At 60.1% G+C, this 18,974-nt stretch overlaps 2 protein-coding genes across 2 annotated transcripts; both read right to left on the reverse strand.

Annotated features, from left to right (window-relative positions):
• Positions 1-6,691: 6,691 nt before the first annotated feature.
• On the reverse strand, positions 6,692-8,553 carry LOC127037994 (protein NKG7-like). The gene is made up of 4 exons (XM_050930316.1): positions 8,388-8,553; positions 8,021-8,167; positions 7,686-7,820; positions 6,692-6,774 (listed from the first exon to the last, which is right to left on the reverse strand). The coding sequence occupies exons 1-4, from the start codon at positions 8,551-8,553 to the stop codon at positions 6,734-6,736; spliced, it is 489 nt and encodes a 162-aa protein (XP_050786273.1). The 3' UTR covers positions 6,692-6,733.
• Positions 8,554-15,694: 7,141 nt separating this feature from the next.
• LOC127037996 (protein NKG7-like) lies at positions 15,695-17,409 on the reverse strand. Its single transcript, XM_050930318.1, has 4 exons — positions 17,235-17,409; positions 16,686-16,832; positions 16,337-16,471; positions 15,695-15,735 (listed from the first exon to the last, which is right to left on the reverse strand). Exons 1-4 carry the CDS (start codon positions 17,407-17,409, stop codon positions 15,695-15,697), a joined length of 498 nt encoding a protein of 165 aa, XP_050786275.1.
• Positions 17,410-18,974: the final 1,565 nt, after the last annotated feature.

Consider the following 18,974-nt stretch of genomic DNA (forward strand, 5'->3'; position numbering starts at 1 on the left):
CCAGGGGCTGGTTATGGGGGGATCTGGATAGTGGGGGGCCAGGGGCTGGTTATGGGGGGATCTGGATAGTGGGGGGCCAGGGGGTGGTTATGGGGGGATATGGATAGTGGGAGGCCAGGGGGTCATTATGGGAGGGCATAATAAGGAAGAGGGTCATTCTCGGGAGATCTGGATAACTGAGGGGAGAGGAGGGGGTCATTTCAGGGATCCAGCTAACGGGGATAGGGGGTCGTTATGGAGGATCACTGCCCCCCATTAATGCACATCCGCCCCTCCCCTCAGTGTCTCCTGGGCTGGCTGAGAAGTTGAATTTCAAGTGGATAACCAAGGTCCTGTCCTGCCTGAGCCTCCTGACCGAGCTGCTGGTGCTGGTCTCCCCGTACTGGGTGGAAGTCGACAGCTCCGGGTTCAAGACCAACGTGGGGCTGTGGAACATGTGCATCAACTGGTTCTGCAAAAACATCCCTGTGGGGTCAAGTGCTGGACCCACATCGGCCCCTGGTATCCCCCAGCACAGACAACGCAATGATGCATCTCAATCCCAACCCGCAGCCCCTCAACCCACCCACCGCGCAGCACAACCAGTGTCCCCCCAATCCCGACCCACAACCCCTCAACCCACCCATCGTGCAGTGCAACCAGTGTCCTCCCAATCCCGACCTGCAACCCCTCAACCCACCCGCCACGCAGCACAACCAGTGTCCCCTCAATCCCGACCCACAACCCCTCAAACCACCTGCCACGCAGCACAACCAGTGTCTCCCTAATCCCGACCCGCAACCCCTCAGCCCACCCGCCACGCAGCGCAACCAGTGTCCCCCTAATCCCAACCCGCAACCCCTCAGCCCACCCGCCACGCAGCGCAACCAGTGTCCCCCTAATCCTGACCCGCAACCCCTCAACCCACCCGCCACACAGTGCAACCAGTGTCCCCCTAATCCCGACCCGCAACCCCTCAACCCACCTGCCACACAGTGCAACCAGTGTCCCCCAAATCCCGACCCACAGCCCCTCAACCCAGCTTCCGCACAGCACGACCAGTGTCCCCCCAATCCCGACCTGCAACCCCTCAACCCACCCGCCACACAGCACAACCAGTGTCCCCCCAATCCCGACCCGCAGCCCCTGCTAGCCCAGCCCTGGCCTCCACCCCCCCAGCTCTGCCAGTGCCGATGAATCTCAGGCCAGTGGGGCTGGGGCGCAGGGGGGTGCAGGGAGATTCCCCTCATTAACCAGCCTGGCCCTTGATCCCTCAGTGGCTTTCGAGGTGGTCAAAGCGCTGATGACGCTGTCCACTCTGCTTGGGTTCATCGCCGTCTGCTCCGTCCTCACCTCCTTCCACACCTTCCGCAAATACAGGTTGGCTGCTGTCACCAACCTCTTGACAGGTACTGCTCGTCCGGCGCTGGGACGTGACCAGCTCTGGGGTGGGGAGCAGGGGCTGATTATGCAGGGATCCCTCACCCGGCATTGAGATGCAGCCACCTCTGGGGTAGAGCGCAGGGGCTGGTTATACAGTGATCCCTCACCTGGCATTGAAATGCAGCCAGCTCTGGGGTGGAGTGCGGGGGCTGGTTATACAGGGATCCCTCACCCGGCATTGAAATGCAGCCAGCTCTGGGGTGGAGTGCGGGGGCTGGTTATACAGGGATCCCTCACCCGGCATTGAAATGCAGCCAGCTCTGGGGTGAGGCGTGGGGGCTGGTTATACAGGGACCCCTCACCCGGTGCTGAGATGCAGCCAGCTCTAGGGCTGGGCACGGTGGCTGATTGTACAAGAACCCACTAGCCAGTGCTGAGATGCAGCCAGCTCTGGGATGGGGTGCGGGGGCTGGTTATACAGGACCCCTCACCCTGTGCTGAGATGCAGCCACTTCTGGGGTGGGGAACGGGGGCTGGTTATATGGGATTTCTCACCTGGTGGCCAGCTCTGGGGTGGGGGAACTGACTAACAGCTGAGTGGGCTGGAGAAGGGAGGCTGCAATCCAGACCTCTGCCCCCTCCCCCCGGCCCCACCACCACAGGGCTCCTCGTTCTCCTCAGCATCCTGATCTTCGGGTTGTCGTTCTCCAAGATCGCGTCCGTCTTCCACCCCGAGGTGGAAGCCCATCGCGGCTGGTCCTTCTTCGTGGCCTGCCTGGCCTGCTTCCTCTTCCTGCTCAGTGGTGAGGGACCCAGAGCGTGAGGGGGATGGGACGGGATGGGGGGGGTTAGGTACCCTGGTGGGAGGGGCTATGGAGGTTGGGGGAGGGGCTGTGGAGTGGGATGCTGGGGAGAGGTTTGGGGCTGCTGGGGCTGTCGGGGAGGAGGTTGCAGGGGGTTGGGGAGAACTGGGGGCTATGGAGGGTTGGGAGGGGCTGGGGGGCTTCACCCCATGGATGGGTTGTGACTCCCTCCGAGCCCACCACTCACCCCAGTTCTCTCACCCCCCACAGGGCTGATGAGTCTCATCACCCACACCCAGTGCTGCGAGACGCCCACCGAGCACCTCAACCAAGTGGCCCCCCAATGGAGCAGCCCCTGGCCTGGGTGCATGGCCCAGATTCACCAGAACCAACCCTGGCAGGATCTGCCCCCGCCGGTGTAAGGGCAGGGACCAGGTCGCTCTGCGTGTGTGTGTGTGTCCCTGCCGCCCCTGCTGGAGAGGCTGAGCCCTGCTCTGTGTGTGTGTGTGTGTGTGTGTGTGTGTGTGTGTCCCTGCCACCCTCTGCTCTGTGTGTGTGTGTGTGTGTCCCTGCCACCCTCTGCTCTGTGTGTGTGTGTGTGTGTGTGTGTGTGTGTGTGTGTGTGTCCGTCCCTGCCGCCCCTGCTGGAGAGGCTGAGCCCTGCTCTCTGTGTGTGTGTGTGTGTGTGTGTGTGTCCCTGCCACCCTCTGCTCTGTGTGTGTGTGTGTGTGTCTGTGTCTGTGTCCCTGCCGCCCCCTGCTGGAGGGGCTGAGCCCTGCAGTGTGTGTGTGTGTGTGTGTGTGTGTGTGTGTGTGTGTGTGTGTGTCCCTGTCGCCCCCTGCTGGAGGAGCTCAGCCCTGCACTGTATGTGCGTGTGCGTATCCCAGAGCATGGAGCCACATTTGCCCCTGTGTCCGGCTGGCATGTGACTGTGCGTCTCAGACAGCCTGTGTCTCCGGGGTGTGATTCTGCGTCCAGGGGCTCGGGGAGGTGCCGGCTCACACAGAGCGGGGACCCCAGCCCCTCTGGCCAGCGCACGCCCCTCCTCCCTTCCCCCCAGAGATCCTTGTGCCGAAGGATACGGAATCGGGACAATTTATTGCACTGAATTAAAAAGAGAGTTTGCAATTCGCTGGGTGTGCATCGCCCCAGGTGGAATCACATCGGCACCATGGGGCCTGACGCCGGACAGCGGGAAGAGCAAAAGAGAGAGAGAGAGAGAGAGAGAGAACTGTGGGGATGGATAGATAGATAGATAGATAGATAGATAGATGGGGTGTCTGTAGATAGATAGAGGGGGTGAATGGGGATAGATAGATAGATAGATAGATAGATGGGGTGTCTGTAGATAGATAGAGGGGGTGAATGGGGATAGATAGATAGATAGATAGATAGATAGATAGATGGGGGGGATGGGGATGGGGAGATTGTACGGGGAGGATCACGACGTAGTTAACTAGATGTCCCAACCCCTGTGCTCTGATCCCAGCTGAAATCAGGATCCAGTTGTGCCAGGCGCTGCCCGGACAGACAGCGGAGGCAGGCTCTGCCCAGAGTTCAGGAACTGACTAGCCAGCGGGCAGACGTGTTGCTAGCCCTGCTTTCAGATGGGGAATGGGAGGCCAGAGACGCTGTGTCTCGCGCTGGCTGGGAAAATGCAGTTCAGGTCCACGGAAATTTCCAAGTGTGTCGGGGGTGGGGAATAAACCATCAAGGCTGAAGCAGGAGAAAAAGCCCCAAACACTCAAAATCCAGCGGCAGATTGTTTCGGAAACACCGACGGGGCGGGACACCAGCCTGGTCACCTTCGCACTGCTCTCCAGGTCCGTGGCAGCCCTCGTGCCCCCATAGTCTGGCCGGAGGGGGGGCTGCGGCCCTGTGAGCCCCAGGGGCTCCGAGGCTCCCGGCTGAGCGGGGCTGTCGAGCGTTCGCAGAGATCCGGCCACGGGACGGTCCGATTTGGCCACACGGGTGACGTCCGACGGAGGAACGTTTTGTGGGAATGCCTCGGAAGAACGGCTGCACCGCGTCAGCCCAACGGTCCATGAGCCCAGTACCCCGAGGCAGGCGCCCCGGAATCTCGTGAGATGTGAGGAGGCCAAGAGACCCTGCCCCTCTGTGGCCATGCCCATTGCTCCGCCTCCTCACCCGAGGCTCGGCCCCCGCCAGGCTGGAAACCTGAGCCGGGCCAGGTGGAGGGTCTGGTGCGCCCCACAGCGGCCTGGACTCCCGGGGCGGCTCTTAACAGGGCCTTGGGGGGAGAGACGGAGTAGGGGCGGGGCCACGGAGAGAGGCAGGGTCTCGTAGCCTTCCCGCCCCTCCCATGATTCTGGCATTCTGGTCATGGGAGGTTTAAGGACCCCCGGAGTGTGGGGCTGCGTCCCTGCCCTTCTTGGCTAATAGCCATTGACAGGCCTGTCCTCCAGGAACCGCTCTCCTTGGTTTTGAACCCGGGTCACAACATCCCCTGGCTGGAGCTGTGCCTATGGGGCTGGAGGGATGGAGGGCTGTATGTGGGGATGGAGAGTGTATGAGAGTAGATAGATGTGGGAGGGATGGTGGGTGCAGGGGATGGATTTGTGGGTGGGGATGGAGGGTGTATGTGGGGATGGAGAGTGTATGGGGGTAGATAGATGTGGGGAGGGATGGTGGGTGCAGGGGATGGATTTGTGGGTGGGGATGGAGGGGTGTATGTGGGGATGGAGAGTGTATGGGGGTAGATAGATGTGGGGAGGGATGGTGGGTGCAGGGGATGGATTTGTGGGTGGGGATGGAGGGGTGTATGTGGGGATGGAGAGTGTATGGGGGTAGATAGATGTGGGGAGGGATGGTGGGTGCAGGGGATGGATTTGTGGGTGGGGATGGAGGGTGTATGTGGGGATGGAGAGTGTATGGGGGTAGATAGATGTGGGGAGGGATGGTGGGTGCAGGGGGATGGATGGATTTGTGGGTGGGGATGGAGGGGTGTATGTGGGGATGGAGAGTGTATGGGGGTAGATAGATGTGGGGAGGGATGGTGGGTGAAGGAGGATGGATGGATTTGTGGGTGGGGATGGAGGGTGTATGTGGAGATGGAGAGTGTATGGGGGTAGATAGATGTGGGGAGGGATGGTGGGTGCAGGGGATGGATTTGTGGGTGGGGATGGAGGGTGTATGTGGAGATGGAGAGTGTATGGGGGTAGATAGATGTGGGGAGGGATGGTGGGTGCAGGGGATGGATTTGTGGGTGGGGATGGAGGGTGTATGTGGGGATGGAGGGTGTATGGGGGTAGATAGATGTGGGAGGGATGGTGGGTGCAGGGGATGGATTTGTGGGTGGGGATGGAGGGTGTATGTGGAGATGGAGAGTGTATGGGTGTAGATAGATGTGGGGAGGGATGGTGGGTGCAGGGGGATGGATGGATTTGTGGGTGGGGATGGAGGGTGTATGTGGAGATGGAGAGTGTATGGGGGTAGATAGATGTGGGGAGGGATGGTGGGTGCAGGGGATGGATTTGTGGGTGGGGATGGAGGGTGTATGTGGGGATGGAGAGTGTATGGGTGTAGATAGATGTGGGGAGGGATGGTGGGTGCAGGGGGATGGATTTGTGGGCGGGGTTAGAGGGCACTTGAGGGGTAGATGCGGGGGGTACAGAGGCTCCCAGGAGTCTGGACTGGACCCTTCTGGCTCAGGGCACCCCAGACACTCGGGGAGGCCAGGATGGGTCAAGGAGACCCCAGAGAATTATGGGAGATGGCTTGTGGGGCCAGTAGTACTCTGAGATGCTTCAGAGGCTCATGGGAGTTTCGCTCCAGGCCCAGCGACGGTGCCGTTAGGTTCCCTTTGCCCAGCGCCAGCTCCGAGCAGGGAGTCACTGAGCCGCAGGGCAGTGGATGCTCCTGCCAATTCGCTCCCGGCCGGGCCACTCCCTGGGCTCAGTTCTGGCCAAGAGCCGCCCCTCGCTCAGCCTCATGCTGCCCCTAGCCAGGGCAGGAAACTTTATCCCTTTTCTAACCAGCATCACCTCATGCCCTCCCAGAGCTGAGAGAGAACCCAGGAGTCCTGGCTTCCAGCCCCCCGCCCCTCAACCACTAGACACCCCCTCCCGTCCCGTCCCAGAGAAAGGAGAGAACCCAGGAGTCCTGGGTCCCAGCCTCACCCTTCTAACCAATTGACCATACTCCCTTCCCAGGGGGAGAGAACCCAGGAGTCCTGGCTTTCAGCCCTCCCTCCCCTGCTCTAAGCACTAGACCCTCCTCCCTTCCCCTCCTGTCCTCTCCCAGAGCCAGGGCCAGAACCCAGCTGTCCGGGCTCCCTTTCAAACCCAAGAAAGGCTGGATTAAACCCCCAGACGTGATGCTTTGGGGACAGACCCGTTTAATGTCAGAACAGAGAATGTTGGTTGGACACCAAAGGACGGGGCTGGACTGTGTGTGGGGGAAGCTGGAGGTGGAGGGGCTCCCAGGGTAGAGAGAGGCCAGGGCTACACAGATACCCCCCCCCCGTCCCCTGTCGGAGCTGTTGAGGGAATCGGCCCCGTGACGCTGCAGGCTGCATCTGGCCCCCTTCGGGCAGCACGGCCCCAGGCTCAGCTCGAGGGCGATTTCTGGACGAACATCATCACTGCACCTGGGGCGAGGGGAGAGACATGGGCTCAGGGCACCAATGGGAGCAGCACCCGCTGGTGCCACCCATAGGTGCCGATTCCGGGGTGCTCCGGGGCTGGAGCATCCATGGGGAGAAATGAGCAGGTGCTCCGCACCCACCGGCAGCCAAGCCCCCCCATCCCCTTCTCCCCTGAGCACGCTGCTTCTCTGCTCCTCCTGCTCCCTCCCAGCGCTTCCCGCCCCCCCTCCCGTGGCCGCTGGACAGCTGTTTGGCAGAGCTTTGGACTTCCTGGAGGGAGGGGGAGGAGCGGGGACGCGGTGCCATTCAGGGGAGGAGGCGGAGAAGAGGCGGGGCTGGGCGGGAACTTGGGGGAAGGGGGTGGAATGGGGTCAGGGCAAGGGCGGTGCAGGGATGGGAAGAGGTGGGGCAGGGGGTCAAGCATCCACCAGGCAAAGGGGAAGTCGGCGTCTGTGCCAGAGGTGGCTGCATCTCAGCACCAGTCGAGGGGTCCCCATATAAACACACCCTCGTCCCCGTCCCAGAGGTGGCTGCATCTCAGCACCAGTCGAGGGGTCCCCATATAAACACACCCTCGTCCCCGTCCCAGAGGTGGCTGCATCTCAGCACCAGTCGAGGGGTCCCCATATAAACACACCCTGGGCCCTGCCCCAGAGGTGGCTGCATCTCAGCACCAGTCGAGGGGTCCCCATATAAACACGCCCTCGTCCCCGTCCCAGAGGTGGCTGCATCTCAGCACCAGTCGAGGGGTCCCCATATAAACACACCCTCGTCCCCGTCCCAGAGGTGGCTGCATCTCAGCACCAGTCGAGGGTTCCCCATATAAACACACTCTGGGCCCCACCCCAGAGGTGGCTGCATCTGAGCACGAAGCAAGGGATCTCTGGGTACTCCCTCCCCGTTGTTGCACTCACCAGTGATGAGGAAGAGGGGGAAGGAGGCCCAGCCGAGGCCGAAGGACCAGCCGAAGGGGACTTGGCCTAGTGGGACATTCAAGGTCTTAGCTACTTCTCCTGTGAACACGGCCAGCGCGATCATGGCACAGAGCCCTGGGGGAAAGAGAACAGCACAGACACCCCTCAGCGTGGCCCACACTCAGTCCCAGCCCCCGCCCTGTCCCACCAGCCGGGGGAGCTGCCAGAGCCCAGGGCAGGGTTCCTGGATGGGGGGCTCCCCAGGGCTGGCTGGGGGTTTCATGGTTTGGGGGGCTGGGAGTAGTCGAGGGAAGGAGGCCCCGAGGGGGCAGTACCTGCGCTGAAGCTGGCCACGGCAGAGACCAGGGTCAGGGCCACGGGGCCGAGGTGGGAGCGGAATATCGAAGCGATGAGAGTGAAGAGGGAGAGAAACCCGGCGATCAGGGCCAGGAACAGGAAAGCCCTGGTGGCGTCAATGTAACCTGAGGAGCCAAGAGAGACCAGGGGCTAAAAGGAGAATAACCCTGCAGCAAACTAAAATAGAACCCAGGAGTCCTGGCTCCCAGCCCCCCCACCCCCGCTCTAACCACTAGACCCCACTCCCCTCCCAGAACTGGAGAAAGAACCCAGGAGTCCTGGTTCTGCCCTGTGGAGCTGGTTGGTGGTAGTGGTGGGATCCCTGGCAGAGCCGCCTGCCCTTACCTGGTGCTGAAGAATATTGAAAACACACTGAACGGATGCAGGTCTTCCACAGCCCGATCTGGATGCCTCTGTTGTCCGTCACCCAGAAGTCGGAGCCCAGGGCGATCATCAGCAGCAGGAGGCTGAGCAGAACCAGGATGGTGCTGAGGATCCGGAAAAATGGCATCGCAGGGAGAATCTCAGGGTCTGAGTAGCCAGGATCTGGGAAGCACCGGGGCAGGTGAGGAAGAGCGAGAGGGGAAATAGTGGCCTCAGATGATGTGCCACGGGCTCGGGCTGCCTCAGTCTCCCGGAGAGAGGGGGGCGTGTGGAGACAGACGCAGCAGCAGCCAGATCTCTGCTCTGCAAGGCACAGACAAACCCAGACGATTGGGAACCTGGGAGCCGTAGCAAATCCGAAATTGTGGCCAAAGCCTAAACAGCGACCATGAGCAAAGTGCCAGTTGCGTGTAACACACACAGGCGCCTCTCCCACCTTCTCCGTGCCTCTTGTCCCTACTCTGTGCTCACATTACCCAGCGCATAATGCTCATGCTTCAGGGCCTCAGCCGGCTGCTGGCGGGGGTCAGGAAGGGATCCCTCCACCAATGTGTTCTGGGAGGGTTTTTTAACTCCTTCTTCTGAAGTCGCAGGGATGCCCACGACTGGCAATGGGACACTGGGGGGCTGCCCCAGGGCTCTGGGGTGGCACAGAGCGTTCTCTCTCTCAGGCGTGTCTGGCCGGTTCCTGGCCTCCACGCTCAGGGTCGAGCTGATCGCCAGAGGAAGGAATTTCCCCCTCAGGCCGCTGGGGAGGAGATTCACTTTCCTCTGCGGCACTAGGCACTTGCTGGGCTTATCTGAGTAAATCTCACCATCTCATTCCCCCACCATCGCAGGGGCCTTGCGCTCAGCCCCCCACCCGGCCTGTGGCTCTGTCCCCGGGCTGGGCTTCTCCCTGGCTCCCGGCCACGCGCTGCCATGGCCTGGCTTGGTGTATTTCTTTACCCAAGGTGAGCAAACCAATAAGCAACTAGCCTGAGCCCCTTCCTTAGCTCCCAGCTTCGGGCCACTCCCCGGGCTCTCCAGAGCCCCAGCCCCTGGCAGCTTCCCGCTCCCAGCCAGCTCTGCCCCAGGGAAGCTTCCCGGAGGCCCCACCCCAGCGTGGCTCAGCCCAGCTTGGTCCTCGCCCCAGCTGCCTGCTAGCCATCCTTTCTAGACCCGGAGCCCCCGCGATCCCCCGTGTCCCAGCATGGCAAGAATGCAGCCAGCCACAGGGGCCCTGAGAGAGAGACAGAGCAGGGCCAGCGCTTCCATTTAGCTGACCTAGGCAGTCGCCTAGGGCACCAGGATTTGGGAGGGGCGGCATTCTGCGGCCTTCGGTGGTAATTCGGCGGCAAGGGGTCCTGCCGCGCTCTGGGTCGTCGTCGGCAGTTCTGCGGCGGGTCCTTCACTCGCTTCGGGACCCGCCGCTGAAGTGCCCCGAAGACCGGGAGCGCAGAAGAACCCCCCCCCGCCGCCGCAGAATTGCCACCGCCAACCGGAGGCGCAGAAGGTCCCCCACCTAGGGCGCCAAAAACCCTGGTGCCGCTCCTGAGACAGAGAGTCGTGTGCTGGGCTGAGGGGAGTGGCGGGTGGGGATGGATGGACGGAGGGATATCGGGGGTGTTTGGGGCTGGAGAGAGGGATATTGGGGGGCTTAGGGCTGGATGGACAGATGGGGGTGTTTGGGGATGGAGGGAGGGATGGATATCAGGTGTGTTTGGGGTTGGAAGGAAGGATATTGGGGGGCGTGGGGCTGGATGGACAGATGGGGGTGTTTGGAGATGGATGGCTGGACGGCTGGCTGGACAGGTATTGGGGTGTGTTTGGGGCTGGCTGGCTGGGTGGGTATTGGGGGTGGGGACAGATGGGGGTGTTTGGAGATGGATGGATGGATGGACAGGTATTGGGGTGTGTTTGGGGCTGGCTGGCTGGGTATTGGGGTGTGTTGGGGCTGGGTGGGTATCGGGGGTGGGGACAGACAGGCCCTGGTCTCACTGTGTGGGGTCTATGTTCAGGTGACCATGTTTTAATGAACCCCCTCGATCCCCCCTCACCTGCTCTCTGTGTCACCGCCTCCCTCAAGGGTTGAGTCTGTCCGATCTCCACCCCGGCCGGTGTCCCTTATACCTGAGATGCTTCAATGGGAAGGGCTGAGGCGGAAAGGGGGCAAAGTCCTATAACCGCTGCCCCCGCACATCCATCCGTTGGCCACTTCCTCTTCAGTGCAATCCACTCCACGGCCCCTGATCCACCCTCACCCTGGTCCCACCCCTCTTGGCTCCCCTGGAGACTCCCAGCCCACCTGGGGACAGGACAACCCAGTGCCTCTCACTCTAACCCACTCCCATCTCAGAACCACAGAGAGAACCCAGGAGTCCTGACTCCACCCCTGCCTCCCCCAACCACTAGACCTCACTCCCATCCCAGAACTACAGAGAGAACCCAAGAGTCCTGACTCCACCCCTGCCCCCCCCAACCACTAGACCCCACTCCCTTCCCAGAACTACAGAGAGAACCGAGGTGTCCTGACTCCACCCCTGCGCCCCCAACCACTAGACCCCACTCCCTTCCCAGAACCACAGAGAGAACCCAGGGGTCCTGACTCCACCCCTGCCCCCCCCAACCACTAGACCCCACTCCTTTCCCAGAACCACAGAGAGAACCCAGGGGCCCTGACTCCACCCCGCCCCCCCTAACCACTAGACCCCACTCCCTTCCCAGAACCACAGAGAGAACCCAGGGGTCCTGACTCCACCCCTGCCCCCCCTAACCACTAGATCCCACTCCCATCCCAGAACTGGGGCGAGAACCCAGGCGCTGTGTGCGGGGTGACGGGGGGAGGGCGATGAAGGGAGTGTCTCTGAAGAGGAAGGAGTCACCGGATGGGAGGATCTGAGAACAGGCTCATCTTCCACCACAGAACAATACAGGGATTGTTCACCATCCCTGGCGGATGGGTGCGGTTCTGCCTATGCTAGTGAGGCATCAAGGTCGCTCTCGCTCTCGACTTTCATACTTTCATTTTCTCTTCCCCCCTGTGTGACGGTGCTGCCCGTGGGAGCCAGCTGAGGTCACTCAATCAGGGTGAAGTGCAAACCAAACGGGGTAGACAAACCCCAAACGCTGGTGGATCTTCCAATACTTAGATTTACCAACCAGCACAAAACAGCTTCTGTACCTCACTGGTTACTCAGACGTCCAAACCACGCAGTTCCCTTAAAGTGCCCAGCCTCAGGCTTCCACCCAGACACACACAGTCAGATATGATGCTGATTACTGAAAATCTTATCTCATCAGACCAAAGAAAAGGTTCTTCCAGTCCCAAAGGATTAGCCACATACTCTGATCCAATTATAACTTAGATCTTACCCAAAATACACGCTACAGCCAATTCTTATTAACTATGCTAAAGTTTATTAAAAAAGAAAAGAGAGAGAGAGTTGATTAAAAGATCAATATACAGACAGACTTACATTCAATTCTAGAGGTTCAGCTACACAGCAGAGATGAGCTTGTAGTTGTCAAATGTCCTTTTAAAAATAGTCCAGAGGTTCTAGTCCAATGTCCATGTTCAGGGTGACTCCAGTCAGTGACTGGGGATCTCAATTCTTGTGATTTAAGGTTCCCCCTCTTGAAACCCAAAGCAGATCTGAGATGAAGCAGGATCCCGTCCCAAGGTTTTAAAACATTTCCGGCAGCCTTTCTGCCGGAGAAAACAGTAGGCTTAATTCTCCTTCTCCCAAACATCTTGGCAATTAGCGCAGGGTGATCTATCCATGAAACAGTTCAGATACAGGTTACCACAAACTATTTCACTCGAGTATCATCATAAATGCTAATATTCCTTTTTTGATCTTTGAATTAAAGCTCTAGCAATAGACAAGACTTGTTTGGTTACATCACAAGACCTGAGCAAATGTCTCCCCTTGAGATCTCTTAACAATGCAGACTGCATTTCAAAGCTCTGTTCATTTACCGATCTTCCTAACCAGCCCTTAAGGTTCACCCATGGGTCAGGTCAGTCTGGGAGTTAATTAACTCTGTCTGGCCCTGTCACCTTCCAATGAAATATTATAGTACATTCATAACGTCACCCTCCCTCCTTCGCTTTCCTTTCCCCCTCGCTCTGTGAGGACCTGGGGCAGGGATACTGGGGGGCAGGGGACACTCAGACCTGGCTGAGACCTCCCCGTCCTTGCCCTCAACACGCACACATCTATGGACTGATAGGTAGATAGAGGATGTTTGGGGAGGGAGGGAGCGATGGCTGAACCCCCTCTTCTGGGCAAGCTCCCCGCACACCAGGACCCACCAACTCAAAGGCCCGAGTCTTAAGCTAACCGCTGCAACCAGCATCCTGGAGACAGGCCTTTGGCTTCCTTGCAATTCTCTGGGCTCCGGACACAATTCCCAGCAAGTGACATGGATGTAAACGGAGTTTCTGGCTCCACTGATATGCTGGGGGAACCCCGTGTACCCCCCTATTGCCTGGGCTTCTGAAACCAAATCCTGACTGCAGAGGCCCTGGCAGAGGGAGGCTCAGTTCCACTCTCAGCCAGTGCCGAATGGTTGCTGAATGTGCTTCTGGCGGGTTGAAATCCCGTTGGCGCTGCCGCCAGACCCATCTGGCTGCTGGTGCCGTCTGCATCACTGCGGCTTGCTGGGCACTTCACAACTGCTGTGAAACCAGAGTGGAGCCATTCCCCTGCCCCGGATGGACCTATGCCAGCGAGGGGCTGCTGGACTGGTACCAGGAAGTGCCAGCTACCCTGCGGGAGCTGGTTACACTCAGGCAGGAGAAGTCAGGGATGCTTTGTGCTCCCACATCCTGGACTTGTCCGGCCTCATGGATGAGGGGGAAATGCCCATATGAATGTGCCTGTGGGTGGGAAGGGGTTAATTATTGGGGGGTCAGTGCTTGGCAGGGATGTCATGCGGCGTCCTTGTGAATGCCGTGATGAATAGTCAGTCGAAGGGCAGGGCTGGGTTCGGTTGAAGGGTGTTTGCTTAGTACTGTGTGACGGCTCAGTGTCATTAGCTCAGATCCTGATTTCATCACATGAGGCAGGGGCAGCAATAAACTTCCTTGACGTAAACAGATCTTAACCCAGCCCGACGGTCGCCCACGACACCCCGGGGATCCTGGCGGAGGTTTGGTCCGGGGGGAACAGAGCCAGGCTGGGTTTAGTCACTCGAACCTGCGGGGTTTGCTTACGCGTTTGATGTGTTTTGTGCCCGGTCAGGGAGAGGATGGGCAGGCAGGTGACGAGTCTCACGGGCAGCGAATGCTTGTTCGGGGGGTAATCACTCAAATGCAGAAACGAGGAGCAACAGCACAGCTGTAAATCCAGCTTCCACCGACGCGGGGGTTCAGCCGCCAGGAGACTGAGTTAGAGAGCGCGATGAAGGATCAAAACTAGCACAGGACCGCGGGGAAAACCTTCCACTTCCCAGACAACACTAGATACTTCGTTCCCCCCCCAGGGCTTAGAGACCTTGGATGGTGCAGCTTGTAGCCCTGTAATCCAGTGGTTCTCAGCCAGGGGTGCGCAGGGCCGACCTTAGGAAAAATGCCATTCTGGGCAAACTTGTATGTTAGCACCCCAAGGCCCATCAGCATGGCACCCCCCCATTGCCCCTGGCCCCCTAGGTTACCCAGGATCCCCCCCATTAGCCCCTACCCCCTGCACCCCCCATCCCGTGCCCATGTGAGCAAACTGACCTGGCTGCAGAGAGCAGCTGGCATTGCTCCTCGCTTCCCCCTCCCAGCACCCCTAGGGGGGGTGCGGAGGAATGTTGGGGGGTAAGCACTGCTCCTCCCCCCATGTTCCTCCACTAGGAGGAAGCAGGGAGAAATCTGGGTGCCCCCCCCCACATGAGGCCCTCCTCTACCAGCCAAGAGCAGTTTCAGGCACCGCCAGTACGTACCTCTGTGTTGCTGCACGGTGCCCCCTTGACCATGGCAGCCCTGGGGGTACACCCAGGTCTTCCAGGGGGTACATCAGTTCACTCAGATATTTGCCTAGTTTTACAACAGGCCACAGAAACAGCACTAGCGAAGTCAGTACAAACTACAATTTCATACAGACGATGACTCGTTTAAACTGCTTTATAGAGGGTCCACTGAAATGCAGGTACAATATTTCTATCCCAATTGATTTATTTTGCAATTATATGGGAAAAATGAGAAAGTAGCAATTGTTCAGTAATCGTGTAGCTGTGACATTTTAGTATTTTTATGTCTGAGTTTGTAAGCAAATCATTTTAAAGTGAGGTGAAACTTGGGGGGGTACCTGTTAGATCTAACCACTAGATCTGACTCCTCTCCCAGAGCCAGACAGAGAACCCAGGAGTCCTGGCTCCCAGCCCTGCCCCCTGCTCTAACCACTAGACCCCACTCTCCTCCCAGAGCTGGGGAGAGAACCCAGGAGTCCTGGCTCCCAGCCCCTCCACCACTGCTGTAACCACTAGACCCCACTCTCCTCCCAGAGCTGGGGAGAGAACCCAGGAGTCTGGACTCCCTTTCAGACATAAGAAAGACGAGTAAATCATCTGACATGATGCTTTGGGGATGGATTTTTAATGTTTGTACAAAGAATGATTGCAGGACCCCCAAAGGATGGGGCTGGGATGTGGTGGGGGGGGTGTTACAGCCAGAGCAGTAGAGGTTGGGGGAGGAGGCGCTGCCTGGTTCAGAGATGCACACACAGCAGGGCTCATTCCCTCCAGCAGGGGGCAGCAGAAAGACAGACAGGCAGACACACACACACACACACACACACACAGAGCGAGCAGGGCCCACTTCCTCCAGCAGGGGGCAGCAGGGACACACACACACACACACACACACACACACACACACAGAGCAGGGCCCATCCCCTCCAGCAGAGAGCAGCAGGGACACACACACACACACACACACACAAACACAGAGTGAGTGAGCCAGAGAGATAGAGAGCAGGGCCCATCTCCTCCAGCAGGGGGCAGCAGAAAGACAGACAGGCAGACACACACACACACATACACACACACAGAGCGAGCAGGGCCCACTTCCTCCAGCAGGGGGCAGCAGGGAGACACACACACACACACACACACACACACACACACACACACACACACACACAGCATGCAGGGCTCAGCCCCTCCAGCAAGGGGCAGCAGACACACACACACCCCCTTGTTCTGGGGTGTTGGGGGGAATCATTCCCACAACACTACAGGCTCCACCTGGCCCCAGCAGCTGCCGGCACCGTCCCCAGGGGGCAGCTCAGGCTCCATGATCAGATCGAGTTGGACTCCTGGGCCAATAACGTTACCCCACCTGCAGGAAAGAGGAGAAAAATGAGCTTAGGGCAGCACTGGGACTGACGGGATCAACATCCACTAGAACCCAGCTGCTCCACCCCAGAGGTGCCTGCATCAGCGCCGGGCGAGCTGTCCCTGTGCTGCATTATGTGCAGCTCTTCCCCCGCTGCCGTGCCCCAGAGGTGGCTGCATCTCAGTGCCGGGCAAGCTGTCCCCTGCAGCGTTATGTGCAGCTGTTCTCCAGCTGTCCAGGGGTGTTGGAACAAATTGCATAGTAGAGGTGCCAAGAGTCATTTACATAACCTCTGAATATGATGGAAACCACCATTTGTTCCAGCACCTCTGCAGCTGCTTCTCTCCAGAGGTGGCTGCGTCTCAGCACCGGGTGAGCCATCCCTGTGTGACGTTGTGTGCGGCTGTTCCCCAGCTGCCCCGCCCCAGAGGTGGCTGCATCTCAGCACCGAGTGAGCCATCCCTGTGTGACGTTGTGTGCGGCTGTTCCCCAGCTGCCCTGCCCCAGAGGTGGCTGCATCTCAGCACTGGGCGAGCCATACCATGTGTAACCAGCCTCACCTCAGAGGTGGCCACATTTCGAATTTCCCTTCCGGCACACTCACCGGTCAGCAGGAAGAGGGGGATGGAGGCCCAGCCAAGGCCCCAGGACCAGCCAAAGGAGATGTGGGGCCAGGTGACCTTTATGACTTCAGCAAACTCGCTGGTGAACACGGTCAGCGCAATCAGGACGCAGAAACCTAGGGCCAAAGTGGACACAGCACGGACACCACTTAACACCTGCCAGGCACAGTCCCAGGGCCCCTGCCCCGTTCTACCATCAGGAGGCACTGCCAGAGCCCAGGGAAGGGTCTCGGGGGGGGTGTGTCCCCGAGGTTGGCTGGGGAGGGGTACATGGTATCCAGGAGGCTGGGAACAGCAGGGGGGAAGAGGCCCCAGGGGTGGGGGAGGTACCTGCACTGAAGCTGCCCACGGCAGAGACCACAAGGGGGGACACGGTGTCGAGGCCAGAGCCACTGAGCAAGGCGAGGAGGGAGAAGGCCGAGAGCAGCCCCGCGAGCAGGCCCAGTATCAAGAAAGTCTTGGTGGCCTCGATGTAATCTGAGGAACCAGAGAGACCAGGGGGGGATGGAGAATAACCTTGAAGCAAACAGAAATAGAACCCAGGAGTCCTACACCCCCTGCTCTCACCACTAGACCCCACTTCCCTCCCAGAGCCAGAACCCAGGAGTCCTGGCTCCCAGGCCCCCCACTCTAACCACTAGACACCACTCCCTTCCCAGAGCCAGAATCCAGGAGTCCTGCCTCCTGGCCCCCCCACCCCACTCTAACCACTATACCCTACTCCCTTCCCAGAGCCAGAGAGAGAACCCAGAAGTCCTGGCTCCCAGCTCCCTCCCTGCTCTAACCACTAGACCCCGTTCCCTTCCCCGAGCTAGAACCCAGGCGTCCTGGCTCCCAGCCCCATGGCCCTGGCCGGGGGTGGAGGTGGGTTGCCCTCACCGGGTAGTTTCAAAGGCATGGCGCACACCGAATTCGCACAGATTTTCCAGAGCCCCGAGTGGACGAAGACGCCGTCCCGTCTCGCCTCCAGCCAGTGCTCGGAGCTCAGGGCCGCCACCAGAAGCAGGAGGCTGAGCAGAGCCAGGACGGTGCTGGGGATCTGGAGAGGCAGCATCGCGGGGAGGGGGGAGCTCAGGGGCGGGGGGCAGCGCTGGGATCCGGGGAGCACCTGGGTCGGGGTCGGGGGGGGAATGAGAGTCAGACGGAAACCCCAGCCCAGAGCAGTAAGGGGCAGAGCTGGAGAGACAGACAGATTGGGGGCAGGGGAGTCTGGAGAGGGATGGGGGGCCCTTACCCATACACCAGCCTCTCTGGGTCACCAACTGCCATAGAACCTCCCCTCCCCCCACCTGGGACCCCAGCGCAGAGCCGGGGGAGACCCCAGCCCAGCTCCCGCCTTCGGGGGGTGGACGGATGGAGGAGTGAGGGGGGACGGCGGGGTGGGGGTGTTAGGGGCTGGCTGGAGGGGCTGTGGGGCCAGACGGACCCCTGGGTTCCCCATGCCCCCTGGGCTGTGCAGGGGACTCTGTTTCAATAATCCCCCCTGTGCCCCAGGGGACGGCCGAGGTCAGGGCGGGCTGCGAGAAGGGAGAGCAGATATTCCCCAAACCCACAGCCAGCCCCAAGCTGTGCTCCTAACCCCCCACCCCACCGGGTACGGAGAAGCTGCCCCGCAGCCAGTCAATCCAGCCTGGCCACACAGCCATGGGAAGCCTTTGCCCCCTTACTCCACGATTCCTGCCCCGGCTCTGCACAGGGCACGTGATCCACTCGCCGGCAGCCTCCCGGAGCCGAGGGGAAGGGTCCAGCTCTGCGAGACACTGTCCATAATGGGAAGGGTCATTTCAGGCCCCCGCAGCCAGCTGGGAGGAGAACGGGCAGGTTTCTCCCCGCTGGAAGTCGATGGATGTCACAGGGTCTTTCCAACGTGGACGGAAAATCTTCAGCATCTTCACTGGCATTAGAAACAGGACCTGTCTGTTCCAAAGCCTGGCCGCCGAGAGGAGACACCAGCCAGGTGGTGGCAGATCCCAGCCCACCACCAACCAGCCCCAACCCTGCTTAGCAGGAGACAGAACCCAGGAGTCCTGGTGCCTGCCCCCTTCTGACCACTAGACCCCACTCCATTCCCTTCCCTGAGCCAGGGACAGAACCCAGGAGTCCTGGCTCCCTGCCCCCTTCTGACCACTAGACCCCACTCCATTCCCTTCCCTGAGCCAGGGACAGAACCCAGGAGTCCTGGCTCCCTGCCCCGTTCTGACCACTAGACCCCACTCCCCTCCCCTTCCCGAGCCAGGGAGAGAACCCAGGAGTCCAGACTCCCTCCAGCCCCCTCCCCCAGCAGTAACCCCCTATACCCCACTCCCCTCCCAGAGCCAGGGAGAGAACCCAGGAGTCCTGGCTCCCTCCGGCCCCCTCCCCCAGCTCTAACCCACCAGACCCTACTCCCTGCCCAAAGCAGGGGAGAGAACCCAGGAGTCCTGGCCGTCTTTGATACACATCTGTCTCTGATGGGGAATCAGTCACCAGACAGGCGGCTCTGTGAACAGGCCCTTTAATCTCCATGGAACAAGGGGGCACACACACACACACACACAGTGGCTGGGGGAAACAGCCTGGCAGGCTGCAGGCTCCGTCCGGCCCCCGGCTCTGTCCCTGGGGGCAGCGCAGGCCCCACAC

This window comes from Gopherus flavomarginatus, chromosome 20 (assembly GCF_025201925.1).
Source record: "Gopherus flavomarginatus isolate rGopFla2 chromosome 20, rGopFla2.mat.asm, whole genome shotgun sequence".
Taxonomy (NCBI): Eukaryota; Metazoa; Chordata; order Testudines; family Testudinidae; genus Gopherus; species Gopherus flavomarginatus.

Bases quoted from the DNA above. Each gene is read 5' to 3' on its own strand.
- LOC127037996 (XM_050930318.1), bottom strand. From the start codon at position 17,409: ATGCTGCCTCTCCAGATCCCCAGCACCGTCCTGGCTCTGCTCAGCCTC. The intron at 16,833-17,234 runs GTGAGGGCAACC...CTGGTTCCTCAG, and splicing joins CATGCCTTTGAAACTACCCG to ATTACATCGAGGCCACCAAG. The intron at 15,736-16,336 runs GTGAGTGTGCCG...TCTTTCCTGCAG, and splicing joins CCCCCTCTTCCTGCTGACCG to GTGGGGTAACGTTATTGGCC.
- LOC127037994 (XM_050930316.1), bottom strand. From the start codon at position 8,553: ATGCCATTTTTCCGGATCCTCAGCACCATCCTGGTTCTGCTCAGCCTC. The intron at 8,168-8,387 runs GTAAGGGCAGGC...TTGGCTCCTCAG, and splicing joins TCAATATTCTTCAGCACCAG to GTTACATTGACGCCACCAGG. The intron at 7,821-8,020 runs GTACTGCCCCCT...TCTTTCCCCCAG, and splicing joins CGTGGCCAGCTTCAGCGCAG to GGCTCTGTGCCATGATCGCG.